Below are 22,301 nucleotides of genomic sequence, written 5' to 3'. Positions count from 1 at the left end.
TTTCTGATGGCCTATAATATGCATACCTCCCCTGGCTATTAGAGCTACATGAAATGTGATTGGGCAAAGACATTAGATAAAATGTATGTTGCAAAACCATCCGTGAGCGTAGGGTTAATATTGTGCGGTTATTTTCTGGAACTGTCGTCATCATGGCGTGCTGTCATCGTGCACCCGGATTCTTCTTACGTCGTACTGACGCCAGACCCTCCATGTGGCGTTCGTGTGATCCTGGTAAAGTCGTATATCCAAAGTGAGTACCTGAACATACGACTTGACTTGCATGCACGTGCTCTTGTACAGAGAAAAGTAACAGCTGGTTTAATTCACCTATTGTCACTGGTGGAGGAAGTATGCAGATCCTTTACTTAGGTAAAAGTACTAATACTACAGTGTAAAAATACTAGTACTAGTACAAGTAAAAGTCATGCATTGAGATAAGTATAATCAGGAACATATACTTAATGTATTAAAATTAAAAGTATTTAATGCAGAAAATGGCCCCTTTGACTGTTATAGGCTACCATTATTTATGTCATTAGATTATTATTGCTCATGCATTAACATATCGCAGATCCTGCTGTAGTCGGTTGAGGAGCTGATTTGTAACTATGTATAGGACTGCAACCAATGATTATTTCATTATGCATTAATCTGCTGATTATTTTGTTGATGATTGTTTGGTTTTAAATCTGAAAACAGTGAGAAAAGCCGTCAAAATTACCCAGAGCCCAATATGATACCTTCACAATACTTGTTTTGGATACGTTTGGATTGCTTGTGCGCACTAGTCTGCACCTCACTGTGTGTGCGTTCTCAAAATGACGAAACACATGTTGTGTTTCCCACTGTGTCGACTTGCCATTCGTTTTGGGTTTCCTCGTAAGTAATATTTCCGACAGTCCCCAAAGGTGTCGAAAACTGAGCAGGCTCCTCCCCAACAACAGTTCCCGACCTCCGACGAGAATTCAAGCTGCCACATTGAAGAGGAACAAAAAGGCGACCTGGCAGCGGTTTCTACACTCCCTCCACTTTCTCCGGGGTAGTCACGGGATTTCAATGTTCAGCCTGCTCTTTGTAAGTAGCTAATAACACAAATAACTAAAACTGACCTCTTGGAACTTGTCTCTAATTGGATTGCACACGATCGCAACACCACAGATCCGCAGGAGCCTGATTAAAAGTTGGGTTACATATTGTTAGCTGATTAGCACAACACAAGGCAGCTAAAATAAGTTACATGGGTGATAGTCTGACCAACTAGTATATAGCCACGTTAACGTTAGCTCGCAGAGCAAAAGCTTGTACGGCTAACTACGTACACTTTTCAACATTGTGTTAATGTTTATTAATATCAACCCTCATTGTTTTGCCAATCGGCGTTATCCACCCTAGAGTTTGTTAGCGTTAACTCTAATGTAGCGGGTCTTGTCGTATATCTGGACTGTTTGCTAAACGTTGCTGGGGAAAGCAATGTGACGGAGCTGAGCTAGCCTACTAGCTAATGTAGCTACGTTAGCTTGCTATTAGGGCTAAGGCTGTTTCCCAGAATGATGATAAGAAAAATCTGTTACTAACGTTACGACAGCCAGTATCAGTATGCGGTCAGTGGCTTTTATTTTTGTTTTGAAACACAGCACATCATGTGTCGTATAACGCCATGTTATTGTCCAAGCTGAACGTCGTCTGCAGTTTCATAAAATAAGAGCTAACGTTACCCGTAGCTGTACAATGAGCTCTTGGTGTATCAGTAAAGGTAGTGTTTCCCTTGGACAGCATCTAGCTTAACGTTAACGATGCTTTGGTTAACGTTTTAACTGCTGCCTTGGTTATCATTCACGAGAGCGGCACTATTTAGATGTTTAAAATATAACCAGTGGTTGTGATTTTTTTTCAATAGTTCCAGCTTCTCTTGGTGTTTAGCGGTGGTCTCGACAGACGTCGGTAACGCTAGTTGTGAGTAGCTTGGCTAGAGGTAGATGGCGACTGAGCTAGCTGCCTTCCGCCCTTTGTGACAAATCTTGACCCAGAGCATGGTTGACCCATTTTTTGAAGCCATATGCCAAGCTAACATTTTAATAACAAAACAAAGTAGTCGACAACCCGATATTTCCTGTCTGTTGACTATTAAGGTGTATTGGGTGCCCGCTTGTATTGTGAAACTACTGTCATTATTGTTAACTAGCCGGGTTGACTCAGTAAATTCGTCAGCCTTCCATTTACAAATGTAGCTAACACAGGGGTTAGGTGGGTTTATAATTTGGCTTTGTCTGGTTTTCTACAACAGAAAGCACCCAACCATTTAGCCATGTTGGATGAAGTGAAATGAGGAAATGCACTTGGGGAGGAAGTTGACTAGAGCAGCTGTGACACTAAAGGCCGCAGCACATTCCCATGCCTCTCAGTTTTCAATTTATGACCTTCCAATGGTTTCAGTCTCCGCTCTGGTAATAAACTCTAGTGGGCAGCTAATACAAATGAATAGCTATGAACACTCCCACCAACATGGGTGGATGAGTCAATGAGTAACTGGTGTAACAGGTAAGCTAATTATACATTCCTGCTTATGAGTCACTGCAAGGTGACCTAATTTGCCACCAGAGAGAATAGAAGATGTGATGCTTCAATGCAATCAGTTATCACAACAAACGGAAGGCATGGCAATGTATAGTAGAAGTAACAGAAGAGATTATTGTTAGAATTATAGTTTTTATGCAAATGTCTTAATTTTACCACTTTGGGTAATGCTAGCGACAATGACATGCACTCGCTTCTTAAAAGGACTAGGATTTCACAACTCTTACTGAATAGCACTGCAAGTCTTTATGCTCTATTCACATTTTATTGTGGAAGTAGGTCACTCATACTGTGACCTGCTTTATATTATAGCTAGCTAATTGACACATGATGCACAGCCCAATCTAGAAATAGCATAGCTCCTCTCAGTCCACTTAGAGCACAGCCTGCAGCTGAAAGCAGACCCATACAGTGGGAAGCCCTCATTCAAGTCAAACTCCCAATACCTGTGGGTCCAGTCTCTATGAGTAGTGCTTATTTATTTTTAGTGCCAGTTTGTGAACTATGAAACTGCAAGGCAAGTCCTATCCTTCCTTTTGCTGCAACCTTGTTGGACTTGGATGAAATATTCTTCATTTCTGTCTGTAATGCCTCCTGTATAAAGTTAAACATAGGAAACTTGGAAGTATTTGCCTTTGAAGGAAATCATAACTAATATTTGTTCCACACTGTAAGTAACTTTATTGTATTTTGGGCATTGTTTTCTGTTAGCAGCAAGCAGTACAAGATCTGACTGATGGCATCAGCTTCATCTAAATTGCACTGCCGTGCTCTGCTTACAAATAATTTGGTGTATGTTGTATGTATGTATGTTGAAGTGTGTGATAGGCCTAAATCTAGATGCCGACATGATATTTTACACCAACAAAAGGGTGGTTCCTCTGTTTACAGGCGGCATTAAAAAAAGGCAATGTGACAAGTAGGGAAGTTCTCAGCCTTGGTTACCGTAACTGTGAAAGGCGAGCCCGGTGTACAGTAACATGACACTTACAAAGGAGGTTACTGGGGGAGAAGAACACCTATGTTGTAGCCTGCTGGCATTCAGCCCATCTAGCCACAGGGTGGCTGTGAATGTTGAAAGGTAGGGTTGAAGAGGTCCGTTCCACAGTGACTGGCTTAACAGATTTGGCCAATTTAAAATCTAGTTACGCCCCTGGGTGTCTGGCTGCGGTGTGGATGGAACACAAGCTCTGGTTTTACTACCTGTTAGCTTGTTAAGATCCCTGGCTCCAGAGCAATTGTGTTGTGTTGAAATCAGCCCAAAGTGGAAAGCTGGGATTAGGTGCCCACACTTTTTTCTTTTCATTTCAAGCCATTAAGTGAAAAGCCATATATAATTATACATTAGTAGCCATGGGCACCTTGTGTGTTTCTTGTGCTGTGTGTTGGTTAATGAATAGTGCCCTGGTCGGCACGTTGTTCGTTTACTGTTGTTGCCACAGCGCTGGGATACAGCAAAGGCACAGGCTTCGCAGCACTGGCAGTGTCTGACAGATTGACACCTTTTGTAGATGCTGCTGCAAGGCTGCCTACTGAAACTATAGCAACAGGTAGGAATAGGATCTTCCTATTGTTATTTGTGTTTACAGCTGCCTTCTCTAACTACAGCTGCCTGAGCTGCAGTTAGCAGGGGAAAACACTGTCCTTCGCCAAAACATGCTATAGTAAAGGGTGTTGTTATTGTTATTAGAACTGTTGTTTATAGGCATATGAAGCTGCTCACCTTTACTGTTCCACAAAGTGTTCTAGTTTTGAAGCAACTATAGTCTAGAAAATGCTGGGTTATTGCACATAAACAAGCGTACTGTGTTTTCCTATTGCCTAGGCACTGTTTTGTTTCTCACTGGGGCTTGGCTTACTCTTCATTTCCTTAAGCAGCTTATTAGACTCATGCAATGTGTGACTACCTCTCACAACATGACCTCAAACTAATGTGTTCACTGTGGCCATAATCTTAAATAGATGGTTTTGCTACCAGGAGCTGATCTCAGATCAAAGGGTATATTTTATGCCTCTGGTAAGGAAGTTCAGGAAGGGATTTCATAGTTTAAAAAGTTCCTGGATCAGTGTATACGAGCCGCCATCTACTCTGAACCCTGACCCTCTTCCATCCTCCACCTCCTCCTCCTTCAGCTTTGTTCTGTGAATGTTTAAAGAGAGCACCATTGCTCTTCTCTGATCTCTTCACAAGGGACACCAAAACTCCCTACAGGAGCACTTGTTGCTACTGCTGAGATAATTGTTGGTATGGCAACAGGCATCCCCTGATGCTGCTGTCAGAAGGCCAAGTTAGTTTCCAAATGTCAGAAGAATTGATGTCGCAGCAGGGCTCTGCACCTCTCGGCAAAAATGTGAGCTGACATTCCCGTCTGGGTCTGCCTCTTGCTGAGTGTCGGCCTCCTGTACTGAAACTTATTTTTGTTTTAGATTTTTTTTTTTACGGGTCGATTTCAGTCATAGCAAATGTGACCTAAATCAACTCTAGTACATGTTTCTGACATCTGAATAATTAGATGAACCCACAATCCAGGCACACATACCCACAAGAACTTTTTATCTCTGTAAAACTAGTTTAGTTCCACAGGTCGTGGCTGTCAGTTGCTTGCCAGAATGGAAGTAATTGTGAACTGGGATGCAGGAGGAACACCTTGTATTAGTGCTTACTCTCCATGCTTAATTGATGTGTTGGCAAACAGGTAAGAAGTGTGGCTCACTGCCATGATGTGTGTGTCCGTCTTGGCTGGGAGATGCCGTCCTGGAGCCGATTTTGAGGATTGTGACATGAGATTATGACTTATCAAAGGAGCTCAGAGATGCCTGAATATGGTCCCTCGACCCATATTCCAGATCAAAATAGAAAACTTAGTAGAAACCTTACCTATCCTGTCTGGGGAGATTGCAGCAGTATATAAAAACAATTATCAACCGTCATAAATATTGATATAGACAGCTGTTAGTAGCACATTAAGACACAAGAAGTCCTTCCTTCTGTCTGATGCCTCAAACTGAGACTTCATTGCGACATCATATCCATGGTTGTTCTAAATGGATGAGTCATTCAGTGATCCATTGAAACATTAGGGAAATGTTCAAACAATTGAGGAGGCAAAGGTTAATGTTTCAATCATTTGGGCTCTAACTAGGGATGTCCCAATGAAGATTCTTTTTGAAATAATACGCTTCCTCCATATCACAGTTCAAACGTTTTAAGGACAAAATCTTTGTTCTCCTGTCTCTTTCAATTGTTGGTTTATTGTCATTAGTGTCTACAATTTCCAGGCTGCAATTACTCTTGAACACGTAGTGGTAGTCTGCAATTTTCTACAATCGTGAGACAGCAACTGGTCCAGTTTTCCAGAAGCTCAGCAGTAGATTTCAAAATGTCCTTAAACCGATAAAATATATTGAGATAATTTCAGCTGTAGCAATGCTTTTGTATTTTGAACATAACTATCACAAATATATAGTTGATACTTGATGTTTTGTCCAGCCTTGATTGTAGTGTGCTTTTGGCAGGAACACTTGTTTGTGTTGAGAGCCTGTCTCACCTCCTTTTGGAAAGAATCAGTTCTCCTTTGTGTTCTCACTCTTAATCCTTATTCAAATTATAATCAAATGCCAGAGTTATGTCTGACTTTGTTTCTCTTTCAAATGTAATTGTTCAGGTGCTGGTGTTTAATTTTGTGTGAAGTGTGATTAAAAGTGCAACTAGGCCACAGCGAGGACAGAACAGGCCTTTGTTTGGATATGTTTTCCTCTTTTCATTCCCATTTCTAAGGTACTGAGCCCTGGTCTCTTTCAGTCCTTTCCAGAGACGGATCAGTCCTTGTCCCCCCTCTCCCTCCCCCTAAGCGCTATCAGAGGCCTTTGATCGTCACACTGTTTATCTGTGCTCACTCAGAGGCAGCAAAGCAGTGTGATAAGTGGGCTTTGCCATGTGCGAGTGCGTGCGTAGGGGGTGTTCGTCTGTTCATGGAAATATAGGGGGGTTATGTATTCTCTCACCTCCCCTCTCCAGCCCTGTTTGCACGGACGCAAGAAGCCAGAACAACAGGTACTCTGCGGGAAGATTACCTCCTGGCCTCTGGGAGCAGAGAGAGGTAACCTGTTGTGCTGAATAGTGGGATAGAATGAGGATGTCTATCAACCAAAATGTCAACAAAATTTAGATTGGCAGTAAAACAACTGCCTTCATAATCTTTGTCATCCTTCTAAACTCCTGACATTTTCAGTAAAATAGTTTGTGTTTTTCTCAATTTGTACAGAAGCATGTACTACAAACTAGTATGACACAAAATATAATATGAGCTTTGCACGGCATCACAACCACTAAAAGCCAATAACACAGCAAACATAACATACACTGTTAAGGTGCACACCCATGTGCAACAGCATTACATACTGAGCTGCTGTCAATAGTGAACACAGTGAGCGATAAGTGGTTCTAATCAAGAAGAAGAAGTGGCGTTTCACAGCCTCTATCATGTAGATATGGTTTTTGCCATCTCAGTTCCGACAAACTACAGAACAAAACTGTGCATACTACGCAGACAGCATAGAAGAAATGTTGCAACGATCTTTCTGGTGAATACCAGCAGTACTGGAGCTCAACATAAACTATGATTAATTAAAATTGATCATGACATCTTAATTTTTTCTAATATACATATCACCTCTGTTGTAAAATGATGTGACCCATGCGTTATTGACTTTTCATCTGTTAGGCAGTAGGATATCCCAAACTGTGTTGAATAGATGCAGGTTTGTTGTTGGCAATTGTCCATTTCTCTGATTGAAGAATCTGAAGAAAGAATTTGCTTTATCATATTAAACATTGACTCTGCAAATTGGCCAAAGAAAGTCTTGGCTGTTTCTAGTTACTGTGCTCTCTGCAGAGCGGTGTCTGTACTACAGTATCTATGCTTAACCAAATGCTTTCTACAGAAAGAACCGACACTGTCTACCATTTTGATATTTTGGATAAAAGCAAGTGGACTGTATGTTTATTGTTCATACAGGCCAACTGAGTCATGAGTCACTTTTAGGGAAACTAGCATTTGAACTGCTTGTAAACCTAAAAGCATATTAATATTTTAAGATTGTCAACTTAAAAGCTCTGCATTGGTACCTCAGAGTCAACGTTATTCTTGTCAGGGCATCATTTCGTATCATAGCTTGTGCTGCCTTTATTTACAGCCATTTGTAGACTTTTAACTTTTATTTTAAGAAGTTGGCTTTCATTTGAAATTGTGTCCTTTTTGACTTAAAGTCAAAATGAGTAGGATTTTCCCAAAAACAATAATGTATAGATTCATACAGGAATAATCTCAATCATCACTTATGACCCACTAGAAGTGTATGGTGGTGCCTGTATCTGCAGAGACCCTGCCGTGTGCCTGTATTTTCATATTTTGCCGTGCTCTGAATGTTTCTGGGCTTCAGCCTTTGGGCAGTGGGTGTGTAGCCCCGAGCTACAGCACACAGGTTGTGAGGGCGGGATAAAAACATCCAGGTGCAAGACCATAAGCACGCATCCAAGAGGAAGCTACAAGCTGGGGACAAGGGGCCAACTTTGAATGTTGTGTTTTCAAACCACAACTGACAAATCCTACTAATTCTGCCTTTAATGAGTCTTCGGCTTTATTTGGAGTTTTGTCCGAAACAAAATACCGTAAAAATGGAAATGTGGAAAATGCACCATGAAATTTGCCCTGCAAGAGCATTCTTATTTAAAGACCCGTCCACACCTCAGTTCATCGTTCCTGTGATTAGTGGGCACGCTAGTGCTATGCCATTTGTCTGTTACCTTTCATGTTTCTCTTCTTTATTGCATGCCCTTACAAACTTCCACTATTGTTTTAGACAGATTAAAAGAGTGTGAGTAAGGTAAGACATTGTGAAATCTATAGACCCTTCAAAGAGGTCTGCCGCGGCTGGAGGAATCTAACTTGTAGGCAGCATGGTCATTCTCTGCCCCCAACCTATTTCTAGGCTTTATCAAACACAGTCCACCCACATGCAGGCTATAACAGGAGGGATGTTTTTTTCTTTACAAGATGCAAAAGGAAAGTCTATATAAAGGTTTTTATATATACTCTTTGTGTTGCCATTTTGGTTTTCAATTTTGTCAACAATCCAAGGTCTTTGTTATGAATTGTCGTAATTTGACACCAAACCTTTTGGTTTACAGACTTTTAAAGTTATTTTCCATGTTTGTGGCTCTATTATCACATTTGAATTTTGGACTGAGGGTACCTGACTGTGTTACACCAAGGAGACGTCTTGGCCTGTGGTTTTCTTTTGAGTCCATTTCAAAGTGCTACTACCCGAGCCTGTGTATCTTATGGGTCTGCGGTAATAGCCCTGTGAAAAACACCGGTCTAATATATTTCAAAACCAAGACGACCACAAGCCTGAGTCAGACTGTCTGTGCGCGGTTCCACCTCGACACAGGTAAACACAGACATGACCACTTGTGACTCATGTCCCAATTATAAGGCTTTGATTAGGTGACCGGGTCAAAAAAAAACTATAGCCTATTACACTGGGGAACAATTTGAAAAAAAATTTCTGTTGAGTTAGATTTTTATGCTGATTAATACTAAAATTGGCATGCTGATTCCAAAATTGCAGTCAGTTTTTTTCTAGCACGTCAAGTTTTTTCTCCACAGCTTACCCTCCAGATAAGCAAAATTCCACTGATTAGCTGTAGTAAGACTTGCCAGCTGATTACGATTGGACTCATCTACAGCTACGTGGCAACTTGTTTGTGCAGTCACAATTGAGACAGTGCTGTGAGAGGTGTGTGCAGCTCCCAATAGGTCAGTACTGTCACACACATATCTGTTAAGTACAGTATTTTTCATATTTTTTAAGAAAACGGGGATCCTATAGTTCAAAAACTTGATGTGATAGAGAAAAACTGAGATCAGTTTTGGATTCCGCACCCAAAAATTAGTTAAAAACAGCTGTCAGACCTAACTCAACAAAAATTTTGTTCCCCAGTGTTATTTTTGCGCATTCACGGATTCTACTGGCTGCTAATAGTTTTGAAGAGACAAAGGACTTTTTTAATATTAACTTTTTTGTTAAATATGTTACGTTTTTTCCCCCATTTTCATACTTGACAGTCCAATTACAGCTAAAATAGTGTATACTAAATTGTTGTGCTATACAAGCTGTCTGTATTAATATGGTCTCAAAATTTGAAGTCCATCCTTTAAGAACTTTTGGCCACTATGCTAAACAAAACCTTTATTTGGAAAGTGGAATTTAACTTAATATACAGCTCTCAAAAAGCTCAAACAAACAAAGAGAGCAGTGTGTTGCAACATGTAGCTGTTTGTCACTGGACTAACTGGAGTCTGAGGTTTAGTAAAGATGCTGGTAGTAGTGGCAACGCTCCCCACACAGCTATAATTAGGCTCTGCCGCACCAATACTTCGCTGGCAGGTGAAGTAAAAGTGCTACTCAGAAAAGTGTTGAATGGAAGTGTACCATTTCTTCCCAGATTCCCTGCCTACATTCTAAGAAACAAGTAGGCGGGCACATTTTCAGAACTCGGGCAACAAAGCATGAGGCCGCACAGAATCCACTGACTTGAAGTATCACTTTCAGGTGGAGGCCCCTGTTTGCAAACCCCAGGAGTGCGCAGCTCATGGGAGCCACAGTAACAGTTTAGGATCTCTGTTGGGAGTTCAGTTTTGCATAGAAGCCTCCATCTCTCAATGCTGTCTTGTCCCAGCATGCCTGGGGATTTCAGTGTCTTTCTTGTTACACTAGATAAACTGGTGAGGCTCAGAAGATGGATTAGAAACGTAACTAGTATCGCTCATTGTAGCTTTGTGTGTGTATTTGGTTTCTTGCTTGGCTGTGTTTTTTTTGTGTTTTCAAGCATGAGTGATGCAAGGGAGAGTTGTGCACACTACGTCCTATGTGTGTACTGTTTGCCGAATGGTGTGTTGACCTGTCACCATACCTCATGTTGACAGGCCCCTTCAGTCTTGGACTGTGTCCATAGCACACTTTTGTCTTTATTGAGCATGAAGTTAATTCTCTATCTTGTGACCTACTAAGGACTTCAAATATTACCGCTTTCATACTCGAGAGTCCTGACCTGTGGATTGATTGTGCAGTCATGACAACAAAGTATGGCAACTACATCACACTTGTAAACACTGAAAACGTAATGCTTTTAATGTTGTTACTTGGGCCCAGCTCACATGAGAAAAAGAGTTGAAAATCAGTCATGCCTGTGTGGTATTTCATAATCCAGCTTCACACTAGACTAATTTCTTGTATTTCAGAATAGTGCAGGCTGTCACCCAACCAGTGTGTTTTGTGCTGTGGTCTTACCGCATGGTATCAGACTGTGAAAGTAATTTCATTGTAGGGATCATTGCGATTGAAGAGTGGTTTTCCCCAATGTTTTTTTTAATGCTGTGTCCATACTGTAGGACTGTAGTGTGACAACCAATCATATTAGTTATCTTTCAGTGTGTGCAGCAGTAGGCCTTCATATTTGAAAATAGGCTCCTGTGTAGCTCGCTGTGGGTGACCCAGAGACTGCTTGTCTGGCCCACACCCAAGTTTGACACCAACTTTCACATTTAACCAAATGTACCAAGGTCTGCGAAACTGCCCTCAGGTCCAGAAAAACCTCCCCAATTGGGGAGAAAAAGCACCCTAAAAGTACGTCTCTGTCAGTGGGGCTCTTCGTAGAAAGTTGGTCTCCACTCAACTTTTCACTGTCACCAAGTCACTGAGGTCTCCAGCTGTTGTTCTGTCTGCTCGTGTCCTGGCACCCATTTGAAATGAATGAATAGCAGCTCCTTCATCTCTTGTTAGTGTGAGCACACAGTTTGGGATGAGGACAGCTCCAATTTGAGGTGATATCCACCCACCCAGCCTATCAGCAGCATTGACGTCACTGCAAGGAACCAGCTGGGCCGTTGGGCAGGTGTGATCCTCTTGATTTATCTCAGCCATAGTCACTGCCAAGCTTTTGGCTTGACTTTTGTTTTGCTTGTCTTCTCTGCTTTCTTTCTCACTTGTTTCATTTTTGCTTATCCATTGTTATGTCCTCTTGATGATTTTTCTTCACATCTTAGCGGCTTTCTTCGTGTTACTATTTCCTTGTCCCCGTCCTCATTGACATTTCCAAGCATATCTGTTATCTTTTATTTGGTATTCATAGAGGCCACAGGAATGAAGACACGCCTCTGTGACACTTGGCCCCATTTCTATTCCCACTGATTCATCGTTTCTGTACGTTTTGATTGCAACTGTCAATGGTTTCCCCCTGATTCTCCTGGAGTTTCAGATCAATGCTAGCTATATCAGACAGTTGAAAAGAGAATACACTACTTCACCTTATGTTTATACATGCGTGTATTTTTTTTTATTTTTTTATGAAAGTGTGCAACCTGAGTAAATAGTCTGAATAAGACACAGAAAGGAGATGGGTGCGCACCGGGTGTGGCAAGCAGGTGGGTAAGGCAAGGGTGTCAGAGCCTTAATCTTTCTCGTGCTGTCCATACTGCTCTCACTCCAAGGAGAACAGGGTTTTCTCCCTACCCCCCCCCTCACTGTCCATCCTGCCATGGATGACAGGCGCTCCCCCTGCTCCTTGGCTCGGCTCCCACACAGCAAAGTAGCCCTCCAGCTGCTTCAAGGCAGTACAGTCTGGTCATGCCCAGTCTGGCTCCAGACAAAATATCAGCGAGCCTCAGGAACAACCTCAGCCCACGAGACAGGGTTGCATGTAATACTAACATCTTTCACAAGGGGGGAAGAAGATGGACTCAGACATTCCACATTTTGTGTAAAAGTCTGACGTTTTGCCACCATGCCCTCCCAGTCTGTCTATTCCATGTCCAGACATTTGGGCTCATTTGCTTGTGTATTTGTGTGTGTTTTTCTTTCTAATTTTAGCACAGCTCCCTCGCCCTTGTGGCATATGTATTGCCCCAGCCAGCTTGTGACTATCTACACTTTGTACATGGTGTGTGCACGGTATATAGTAGTGGTGGTGCGAGAGTGATGGAGATTGGCCACCTGACAGCTATCAGGAGTCAAAAAGAGCTGCCCACAGTCTTAGCTCTACAATTATGGAGTCCCATGGCAGTGAAATCCTTAACAACGTGAAAGGCTTTCAATTAGCACTCCCACTGTAGCAGTTTACTCCGTCTCCATGCACTTTAGCCGTGATAACTTCACACCTTCCGCTGGCAGTGTTCCAATCTGTTGCTGATATTGTGAACTTTGTCAATAGAAAATATTAAACCATATAATCTGCTACTGTATAAACATGATAATGAACAGCTGCCTCATCCGTTAAACTTTTTCAACTGTGGTGTGATTTTATTTATTTATTTTTTTCCCATTCAATTTTATTTTACACTACACCAGACGGACTGATGAATCATCCCAAAATGATAAGTTAGCAGTTGCAGGATACCCATGTACTGGTTCCCATTCTTTTGCGACTTAATCACCTGTTTAGGTTTGCGTGTCCTTTTCTGTTCTGAGATATCGTGGTCCTTATCAGCTAGTAGTGCTATCTCCCTGCTCTCTCACACTTCCCATTTTACTATCTCCTTCTGTTCTTCCTCATTAGTCACTGTAGGAGATTTTCTGGGAGAGGCCAGCTGATTTGGGAAGTTGTCCCTATCAACTCTCAGTCAGCCCCCCTCCCCACTCTCACTCTCTCTCTCCCCCTTACTCCTTTTGCAATGCTACTCCAGCAGTAGACCACGTGATGAGGAACAGGGCACCAAGGGAGTTTTCTCTGGGCCACTGCGTGGGCCTCTGCCTTTACTCAATGACCTTTCTCCCAGTTTAGTATATATACTTGTGCATAGACACACATGCACAAAAGCCCGGATATAACCCAAATATACTTGAACAGAAGTACATCAGTGTTTCTTTGACATTTGTTTAGTTTAGATGCACCTGCCACAGCTGGCTGATCCAACAAGAGAAGTTGGCCTTAATGTAGGGATGCACCGATGCCTTTTTTTCAGTGCAAGTAAAAGTACTTTGTGTATCACACAACATACAACTGTAGCAAAATATAACTGAAATGATATGTTATCATACGTCAGTGCTGTCTGTGAGGACTAAGCCTTTTTGATGACAAGAAGCTTCTCTGCATTATCAGCTGTGAGCCTGTTTGTGTTTTCATCCACAATATGTGACACAGAGCAAAACAGCCTTTCACTACTGCATGGTGCCAAGAGGTATCTGCGTCACATTTGGGCCAGAGTGGGAAACCACACTTTGTTAAACCCCCAGTACTGCAGTGGTTGGTCTTCCAGAGAAGTTGTGCTTTCTCCCAGGTATGTCTAACTGAAAGGCAGGCTTTCAGTGCCACGGTGACAGGTGGCTGAGGCTGAAGTGCTTCACCAGCCTTCCAGCAGCAACGACCACGAGACACGCTGTCGTTGACGGTCGAGTGTGTGTGCGCATAACATGATGCAGAGCCCCAGGGGATGCGAGCTGGGGAGTTAGCTGACACAATGTTTTTGACGTTGTCATGGATGCAGGCCAACAACAAAGATAATTGTCATGTAGCCTTCGTTTGTGAGAGCTGTCCAGCAGTCAGTGGACAGCTTCGTTTAGCGCACTTAATTTTTTACTTCAGGCTGCTAGCTAGCGAAGCCATTAAAAGAGTGTCTATGCAAATTAACCTATAGACAGACATGCATAACCGGTCAAAAATATTTGCGGCGGTTAACCGTTGACCTCTCTAGTTTGGATCCAAATATTCCCAGAGCCTGCTTCTGCCTGATGACAGACTGTAGCATGTAGTATGTGGTGATCATGTTAGTGGCGTTGTGGCGAAATGTGAATGTATGCTGGATATCTCAGTGTTCTGTTTATAGTAAACAGACTATCTTTGGGTTATGGACTGTTGGCTGGACAAAAAAAGCAATTGTGTGCAATGTTCTCACAACTTTTAGACATTGAACACCAATTGATTAATTGATAAAATAAATAGCAGATTATTCTGTAATGAAAATAGTTGCTAGTTACAGCTGTAAATGACTATGATGTGGAATACATTGTGTTAAGTTAAAACAGTAAAGTAAAGGCGTATCACCCATTTATGTTTGATTCCACTGAGGGGTGGCTGACTTGTTCTCAGTCTACAGTTTTCAAGGCTTTTGTATACACTCCTTTTTGTTTCCTGTGTGGTTAAACATGTTTTTGCTTCTACAAACAGATATGGTGTATATGTATGTGTGTTTGTTTTGTTCTTCCTGCATCTGTGCAGTGTGTAACTGCAGAGCCACTTTGCAAATTTCAGAGTGATTTGCATGTGTTCTCATGTGTGTGCCTGATGTTACCAGTTAACTCACTTCTCTATTGACCAGCTCACTCAAGACTGAAGCCTAGGGTTCAGTTGTCTTTTTAAAAAAAATTCTTTTAAATTACATTACCTCAATCTATCTGCTTATATGTACCAGAGTTGACTAGTAAGCTAGACATGCCTATTGGCACATGTATTGTTTCCACTGTCTCCATCAGATCAGTGCAGGAGAAGTATGTTGGACTTTAACAGCTAATCTTGATGACCGAATGGCAACCAGTACAGTTAGCATTGTAGTTAGTCCCATGCACACTGCATGCAGTGTTTCTTAACGACTGCTCACGCTTCCCACCTAGCCCAGATGTTCTTCAGTTAATGGATACCCGTTTTAACTTTGAAATGGTCTTTTTGGTCTGCCTTTTTGCCTCTTGGTAACCCTACTATTGGCTGCATTTAAAATGCAGACTGTATGAAGTCACTTTGTGCATCTGGGCAACCATCCACAATCCAGTTGCTTTTCATCTTTTAGCATAAGCTGTCATTGTGGTGTCCTTGGCGTGTCTGTTGGTTCTTTTGTTCCTCTGTTCTCTCCATGTTATGTCCCTCATAACCGTCTGCTCTTCTTTCCACAGTCAGGTTTCGTAGGTGAAAAGCACACTTTGAGTGTCCCCTCTCGCCCCCTGTCCATCCTTTTAATTTCTGGAGGATTAGAAGCAAACAGGCCTTCCAAGTCTGGTCACCCTTTTTTCGAAGCTTCAGCAATGCCACATTGTGTTCAGTACTGCTCAGAGGCGGTAATTAAAGGCGTCACGGAGGATCTCTGCCATCACACAAGAAAAAAAAAATCAAGGCTGTTATGAGTGCCCTTGTGGCTGCTGCCAAGTATAAAATATGGAGGGGAGGAAAGGAATTAATAGGGGGAGTGGGATGATACGTCCTTTTGACAGTGGCCCCGTGTTTGGCAGTTAACTGAGTGGGGAGTGGGTGGGAGCAAGAGAAAAAGAGGAGAGAGGTGGTGTGGTTTTGAAGAGTGGCCTTGGGTTGCAAAAGATCAGGTGTCTCTAACGGGCTCTTTTTTTAAACTGTACAAGAAATCAATCAGGTGGGGTTGAGAGACAAAATAAAAACAGTATATACCATCTTAAGAGTAAATTGTGCAAGTGAAATAGGAATGGGAAGAGAGACAGAGTACAGAGAGTCTTGTGTCAGTCTCAAGGAGGTGAAAAGAGAGAGCGTGGGACTGAAGCGCTGGGTCTGTTTGAAGCTTTGCCCACCCTGCAATCCTCACCTTGTGACTGCTGCCTGTGACACGGTGCTGAAGTCCAAGCCCTTTCTCTCCCTTTCCCTCCCACTACTATGTGTACGTAGTCGGCGTAGTGATAGCCAGCTCTCGTCATTCACTATCCTCTTCCCCCCTTCCCTTCCTACCTACCTCCCTCCCTCCTATGTTGCTCTGAGACGGTTCCAGCCAGTTTGTGGCGGCTGGGCTCAGACTGTCATGAACTTGGCACGCTTGGACTGACTGCTCCCTGGCTAGTTATAGACCAGACATTACCTGTTCTGTAAGACACCCTTGTGAAGCCTGTGTGTGCGCACCATGCTGTGCATATTATTAGTTTCCATTTTGGTGACAGGTGGTAAATTGACAGAGTGATGTAATCCAAAGGTGCAGTCAGTCCACAGCGGACTCATAACTAGGGAAGATGGTAGATACAGTAATGAAGGTACCTTCACACTGGACTTAATGTTACATGTGCAATGGGCTGATATTTAACTTTAAGGTGTAACTGTGTTTTCCCATTATGACCACAGCTTTGAGCATGCTGCAGATTGTTTCAGTTAATCAAGAAGACTGGAGTAAATACAACTATTTGAGAAAAATATATCATTTGAATCTGTCTGTCTTTTGTTCATTTGCCAACGCACAGCATTCATGTTAATGAACTACCTCTGAGTAAACAGACAGTTGTCATTATAGCTGGTGAGATCAATTGCTGAAACTTGCCTGCTTCTGCTTTTTCAGACACTGGTTATTATTTAATTAAAATAATGGCTCTTGCAATTTGAAAATCACACTCTTTGAAATTGCGATTTCAATAAAAAAAAACATAATTGTTCAGCTGTAGGTGTGCGTGATGTCTTCAAAATGATTATCGTGTAACCTCACTCTCATCTTTCTCCTCTCTCCGCAGGGTTTCTGTGTTGACTTGAGCCATACCTATATGGCGTGTGTGAGCGGAGAATTCTGCCAGGCACAGCACCTCACCTCTGTGGAGAAGTGAATCGGCCGCCCCCCGAGGGACTACGCTACCCAGAAACCCCCCTGACTGCCAGCACACTAGGAACTGCTGACTCTTCCAAAGCCCCCCTGGGATATTGCGTAGTCCTTGGCCCGACTGCCCTGTCCTGTCCCAACCAATACGAAAAATCTTTGCTTTCCACTTTCTCCTTGAACAGCCAATCACAAACAGCTCTCCTGAATGGGGTAAACTGATTGGATGACTCCTGGATAGTCTCTTCATCTTTTTTCTTTTTCTTTTTTATTCTTTTACATTTTTTGGTTTTGTATTAATTAATTTTTTTTTTTTTTACATCCCGGAGTACTGTGGACTAGTTTATCCTTTTCGTTACCCTTCTCTGTGTACATCATCCCATAGTTGAACACCTGTTGTCCTCCTGACCCATCCTCCTCCACGTGTTGTCATTTTTATTTATTCTACCCTTTCCTGAATACATAAATCTCCTAGCAGTCTTTGCTGACTTCTGAGCCAAAAGTCGCTTTTGTTTTGTAAGAGTATTGTATTGTAATTGTTTTTTAAGCCGTCTCGCCAACATGAACCGCCCCGCTGCAGTCGAGATTGCCTTTGATTGCATGAGGTTCCTCATCACCCACAACCCCACCAATGCCACGCTTAACAAGTTCACCGAGGTACGCCTGCATCTGACTTATGTTCACATCTGTTTGCGTCCGCTTGCAAGGCCCGTGTCTAAAATCCTCTCTTTTTTGATGTCTGCCAGGAGCTGAAAAAGTTTGACGTGAACACACTGGTGAGAGTTTGTGATGCCACCTATGATAAGGCTCCCGTAGAGAAGGAGGGGATACAGGTCCTGGTAAGAGTTGGCACATGCACATTTGTGGCAGCCTTTCTTATTGTATGTTTATCCTTTTCCAATCTACAAACTCACACACATGCTCACTCTTCTTTTGTCTCCTCTAGGACTGGCCCTTCGATGATGGTGCCCCTCCTCCCACCCAGATTGTGGACGACTGGCTCAAGCTGCTCAACAACAAGTTTCGAGAGAAACCTGGCTGCTGCGTCGCTGTGCACTGTGTTGCAGGGCTTGGCCGGTGAGTGGCTAGCTGCATTGTTTTGTCTAAAGATATGACAATAACCCAAGAGGCAGCGCTGGATTTTCTGTGGTCAACTTTTGAACTGCCTGTGGTCTAAAACCCCCCACTGCTGCTAAGTGTTAAGTTGCTTTAAACAAATCAAACATTGATGTTATACTTTGAGGTCAGAAACACAAACTGTCAGCTTCTCGACAGTAATACCCTCATTTGACCTAATGTCCTATTTTCCTTTTCCTCTTCCTGTTGGTATTATCTTTTGGGTGCTTATACCATGGTCCATTTAATCTCCCCTACATTAAAGTGACTCCATAGAGATGTGGGCCACTTGTAAGAGTCAGCACACACACAGGGCCACAGAAAGCATTCATTAATTAAATGCTACAAGTCTGTTTTTCTCTTTCTAGCCTTCATATTGTGACCCTGTTCCTCTGTGTCATCTTAAATATTCACTGGCGATTAATTCAGTATCTTGAATGGCTGTCTTCTCTTCCTGCTCCTGTTAGTGCTCTGTAAATAGACAATTGGCTGGTTATCTGTCGTTAGTGGCAGCAGTCTGTTGCTGTTGCCTCTGCAGACCTGAAAAGGAAAGGCAATTACATTTGCATGTGATCTGATCATGTTGGTCATGAGGTTGCACAGGCAATGCGCAAATATGCACAGTCATATTCGCAGAGCAGTGTGACAGTGAATTACGGACGAGTTCAGCTGAATAACAGCACAAGTGTGAAAACAAAGAAGGCTGAAGCACATGACGTGGGCAAACAAGTGTGAAAATGTCTTTCCTGACCACAAGCGCACAATAAGCCAATCGGCTCTCAATGTCTTCCAGCGTTTTGCATTGCTGTGGCATTCCAGAGGTTGTATAATTACCAGTATTGGTTAGACGGGCATTTTCTGAATTCATCTCCCCTTCTTCCCTGTCCTGTGTTTACTGCAGTCATCTGGGTTTTCCTTAGCTTCAGTCTGATCTGCTTTATACCAGCCAACATTCTCTTAAGGCCCTCAGTGTGGGAGGCTGCAGCTATGTGCCTTGTTGTTGTTTGTCCTTTCTTTAATAACATTCTCACCCCTCCTTCCACGCTATCGCACTGTTTTTCTTCTTCACATTTTCTTTCAACCCCTCCTTTCTCGCATACTATCCCTCGTGAATTTTGTGTGAGAGAAAAGCCACTCAAGGAAATGCTCTGTCAGCACTGAGATTTGACCTGTCAAGCGGTCTAGAAAGTTTTTATATTTATTTTTTTCTCATCTGGTGAGAAAGGAGAAGGTTGTCTTTCTGTAACTTATCACAGTCTCACACTGTGTGTGTGTGTGTGTGTGTGTGTGTGTGTGTGTGTGTGTGTCAGGGTGTGTGTGTGTGTGTGTGTGTGTCAGGGGGTGTGTGTGAGTGTGTGTGTATGTCAGGGTGTGAGCACAGTGCCTCAGCAGGGCAACAGTGAACTTGTGCACCCCTGTTGATTTCCCAGGCCTGTTTCCCAGGTCTAAACCCCCTCCCTCACCCTCCACCATATTACTATGGACCCATGTGAACCATGGCATTTAATCTTCTGTTCACTGTCTCTCCTTCTTTGATACTCTCACTGTCTCCTTGAACTGGTCCACTGGATTTCTTTTACCTCTCAGAGCTCCAGTCTTGGTGGCCTTAGCCCTCATTGAGAGTGGAATGAAGTACGAGGATGCTGTGCAGTTCATAAGGCAGTAAGTACCCTCCCTACTTTTGTAATTTATGGTTTCAATAAAGAATGAGTCTGTAAATGATGCAATTAGTTTAAATAGAAACAGCAGTCCCTTATGCTTATTAGCCAAACTGTGATTTGATGTTGTTTATGAGGTAACAGTCATGCCCTTTTGTTTCTTTGGTTTATTGATGTTGACAAGTTGGGAATTTTGGCATTTGTCTTGTCTATAGTGTTAAAAATACTAGGAATTGGTAACTGTAACTCTAGAGTCTGGTACCACCACTAGAAACAAGGCGGTACCTTACAAGATGTCCGGTGTTAAAGGAATAGTTCAACATTTTGGGAAATACACTTATTTGCCTCCTGGCTGGCTGAGACTCAGTTACTGCCCCCAGCCAAGAAGTAGTCCGGCACGTAAACCCCAGTAAAATGGCAAATTGTCGCTTTTTACACTTCAGTTTTTGTACAGATTAAACAAACAAGATATAACGTGTTAATTAGTGAGCTTTAGAGGTGCTGGCAGGTGTATTTTGCTGCCTTTGGACAGAGCCAGGCTTGCTGCAGTCTTTGTTTAAGTTAAGCCGACTGACTGCTAACCATAGCCTTATATTTAAAAGACGAATATCAAAGTGGTGTTGATCTTCTCTTCTAACTCTGTCAGAAAGCAAATGAGTGTATTTCTACTAATGTTGAAGTATTAGTTTGATCACTACCGTAATGACTGTAGTGTTTACTATAGCATGCTCTTTTCTCTCTCATTGTCTCTCATCAATGTTTCACTTTTCATAGGAAGAGACGTGGAGCCTTCAACTCCAAACAGCTTCTTTACCTCGAGAAATACAGACCCAAAATGCGTCTGCGGTTCAAGGATACCAACGGCCACAACTGCTGTGTGCAGTAGGCTGCCTGTCAGTGCATCTTTCTTATGCGCATCTAGTGGGGAATCTTCCAACATGGGAAGATTAAAAAAAAAAAAAAAAATGAAGAGAGTGCTATCAGTAATTATTGTGATGATTTGTTAACACTGAGTCATGGTTAATTGATCAGAGCGCAAGTGAGTGATCGAATGAATGAATCCAGATCTGGGATCCACCAGCCGAACCAATGAATGGAAGGTCAAAGCACACAGATAGGCCCGCCTCCCGGTTATACTGTTCAACCACGGGCCAGAATTTTTTCAACTTGAGTCCATCCTGTTTCCTTTTCTTTCTTTTTCCCCCCTTTTTTGTTTCAGTTGTAATCATGGGATAACATTTTCCATTTTGTGAATTTTTATTTTTACACAAACAATGGTGATGAGAAGATGTAATGTTAAATGATATTCAGATTTTTATTTCCACTAATTATTGATATTATGATTAGGCCAGAATAATGTACCTTTTTTTTAAAAAAACAAACAAAAACTTTTTAAATTTCACACACATTGTGACTGTCCATTTTGGTATTGGGGTGTTTTTTTATTTTTTTTATTTAATTTTATTTTTTTTGCACAAAAACTCAAAAGGTTCACCTGAAAATGCAGTAATGTTTTCCTTTTACCCTTCACTTGCTTAAAGTCACTTTCATTTTAGGGGTTCACTGAGTTTGAATATGTCTGCAATATTTATTCACAAGTTATGATATGTGTGGCAGTTATGAGTTTGGCAGGGTCAAGGACACTTTGTTATCCAATAGTTTTGTTGTTGTTTTTTTTTTTGTTTTTTTTATCCTTCGAGAGCCATGTCTTTTTTTTTTTCTTTTTTTTTTATCTTGTTGGAGTGCAATAATCAGTCCACCTCAGATAAGCCCACCAAACCCTGCTGAGCATCCTACACACACGCACACATACACTTCAGACACTCAACCAGGCAGTTAAACAGGAAAAAGAAAACGTAACAACTCCTACAACAGGTACTTCTCCTGCTTTCATTCATTCTCCTGAACGGGGCTACAATAGGACTTCCCTAAATATGCATATTTAAACTATACACAGAGCCTAAGATCCAATCTGAAAGACAACGTGGAGAAGAATGAAAATGGTCAGTTTTTTATCATTGTACCCATTTTGAAAACATCCCCAATTCGTATTGGTTCTTTAAAGATAAATAAATTGAAATAAAAAGCATACATGTGTCTTCTTTTTTTTCCTTCTGCCTCCTCACTGGCTTTGAAAGTTTGAATGTTGGTCAAGTTATTTTGTGATTTATGTTTCTAAAGAGGAAGATGGATAACATCAATTTAAGACAAAACATCACTGATTAATATGGCTGGATATATAGCTGTTAACCCTCTGTCTAGGCTGCCAGCTGCTCTGTTGTATTCAAATAGAAACGTTTTGTTGGTCAAACTGTTTCTTTAATCAATATTCCTGATTCATAAAAGTTAAAAGTGTGGGAGTTTA

At 42.0% G+C, this 22,301-nt stretch overlaps 1 protein-coding gene across 1 annotated transcript; it reads left to right on the top strand.

The window, feature by feature from the left end:
* The first annotated feature begins 988 nt into the window (after positions 1–988).
* ptp4a2b (protein tyrosine phosphatase 4A2b) lies at positions 989–22,025 on the top strand. Its single transcript, XM_070921751.1, has 7 exons — positions 989–1,077; positions 17,083–17,375; positions 17,711–17,819; positions 17,909–18,001; positions 18,109–18,239; positions 19,866–19,940; positions 20,711–22,025. The coding sequence occupies exons 2-7, from the start codon at positions 17,371–17,373 to the stop codon at positions 20,820–20,822; spliced, it is 525 nt and encodes a 174-aa protein (XP_070777852.1). The 5' UTR covers positions 989–1,077; positions 17,083–17,370; the 3' UTR covers positions 20,823–22,025.
* Positions 22,026–22,301: the final 276 nt, after the last annotated feature.

Source organism: Enoplosus armatus, chromosome 16 (assembly GCF_043641665.1).
Source record: "Enoplosus armatus isolate fEnoArm2 chromosome 16, fEnoArm2.hap1, whole genome shotgun sequence".
Lineage (NCBI taxonomy): Eukaryota > Metazoa > Chordata > Actinopteri > Centrarchiformes > Enoplosidae > Enoplosus > Enoplosus armatus.
The sequence above is the reverse complement of the archived record's forward strand: the minus strand, read 5'-3'. Positions and strand labels throughout refer to the sequence as shown.

What these genes read in the sequence shown, in the direction of transcription:
- ptp4a2b (XM_070921751.1), top strand. An exon ending in CGCTTAACAAGTTCACCGAG is followed by an intron (nt 17,820 to 17,908) that starts GTACGCCTGCAT and finishes GATGTCTGCCAG; the next exon opens with GAGCTGAAAAAGTTTGACGT. An exon ending in TGTGTTGCAGGGCTTGGCCG is followed by an intron (nt 18,240 to 19,865) that starts GTGAGTGGCTAG and finishes TTTACCTCTCAG; the next exon opens with AGCTCCAGTCTTGGTGGCCT.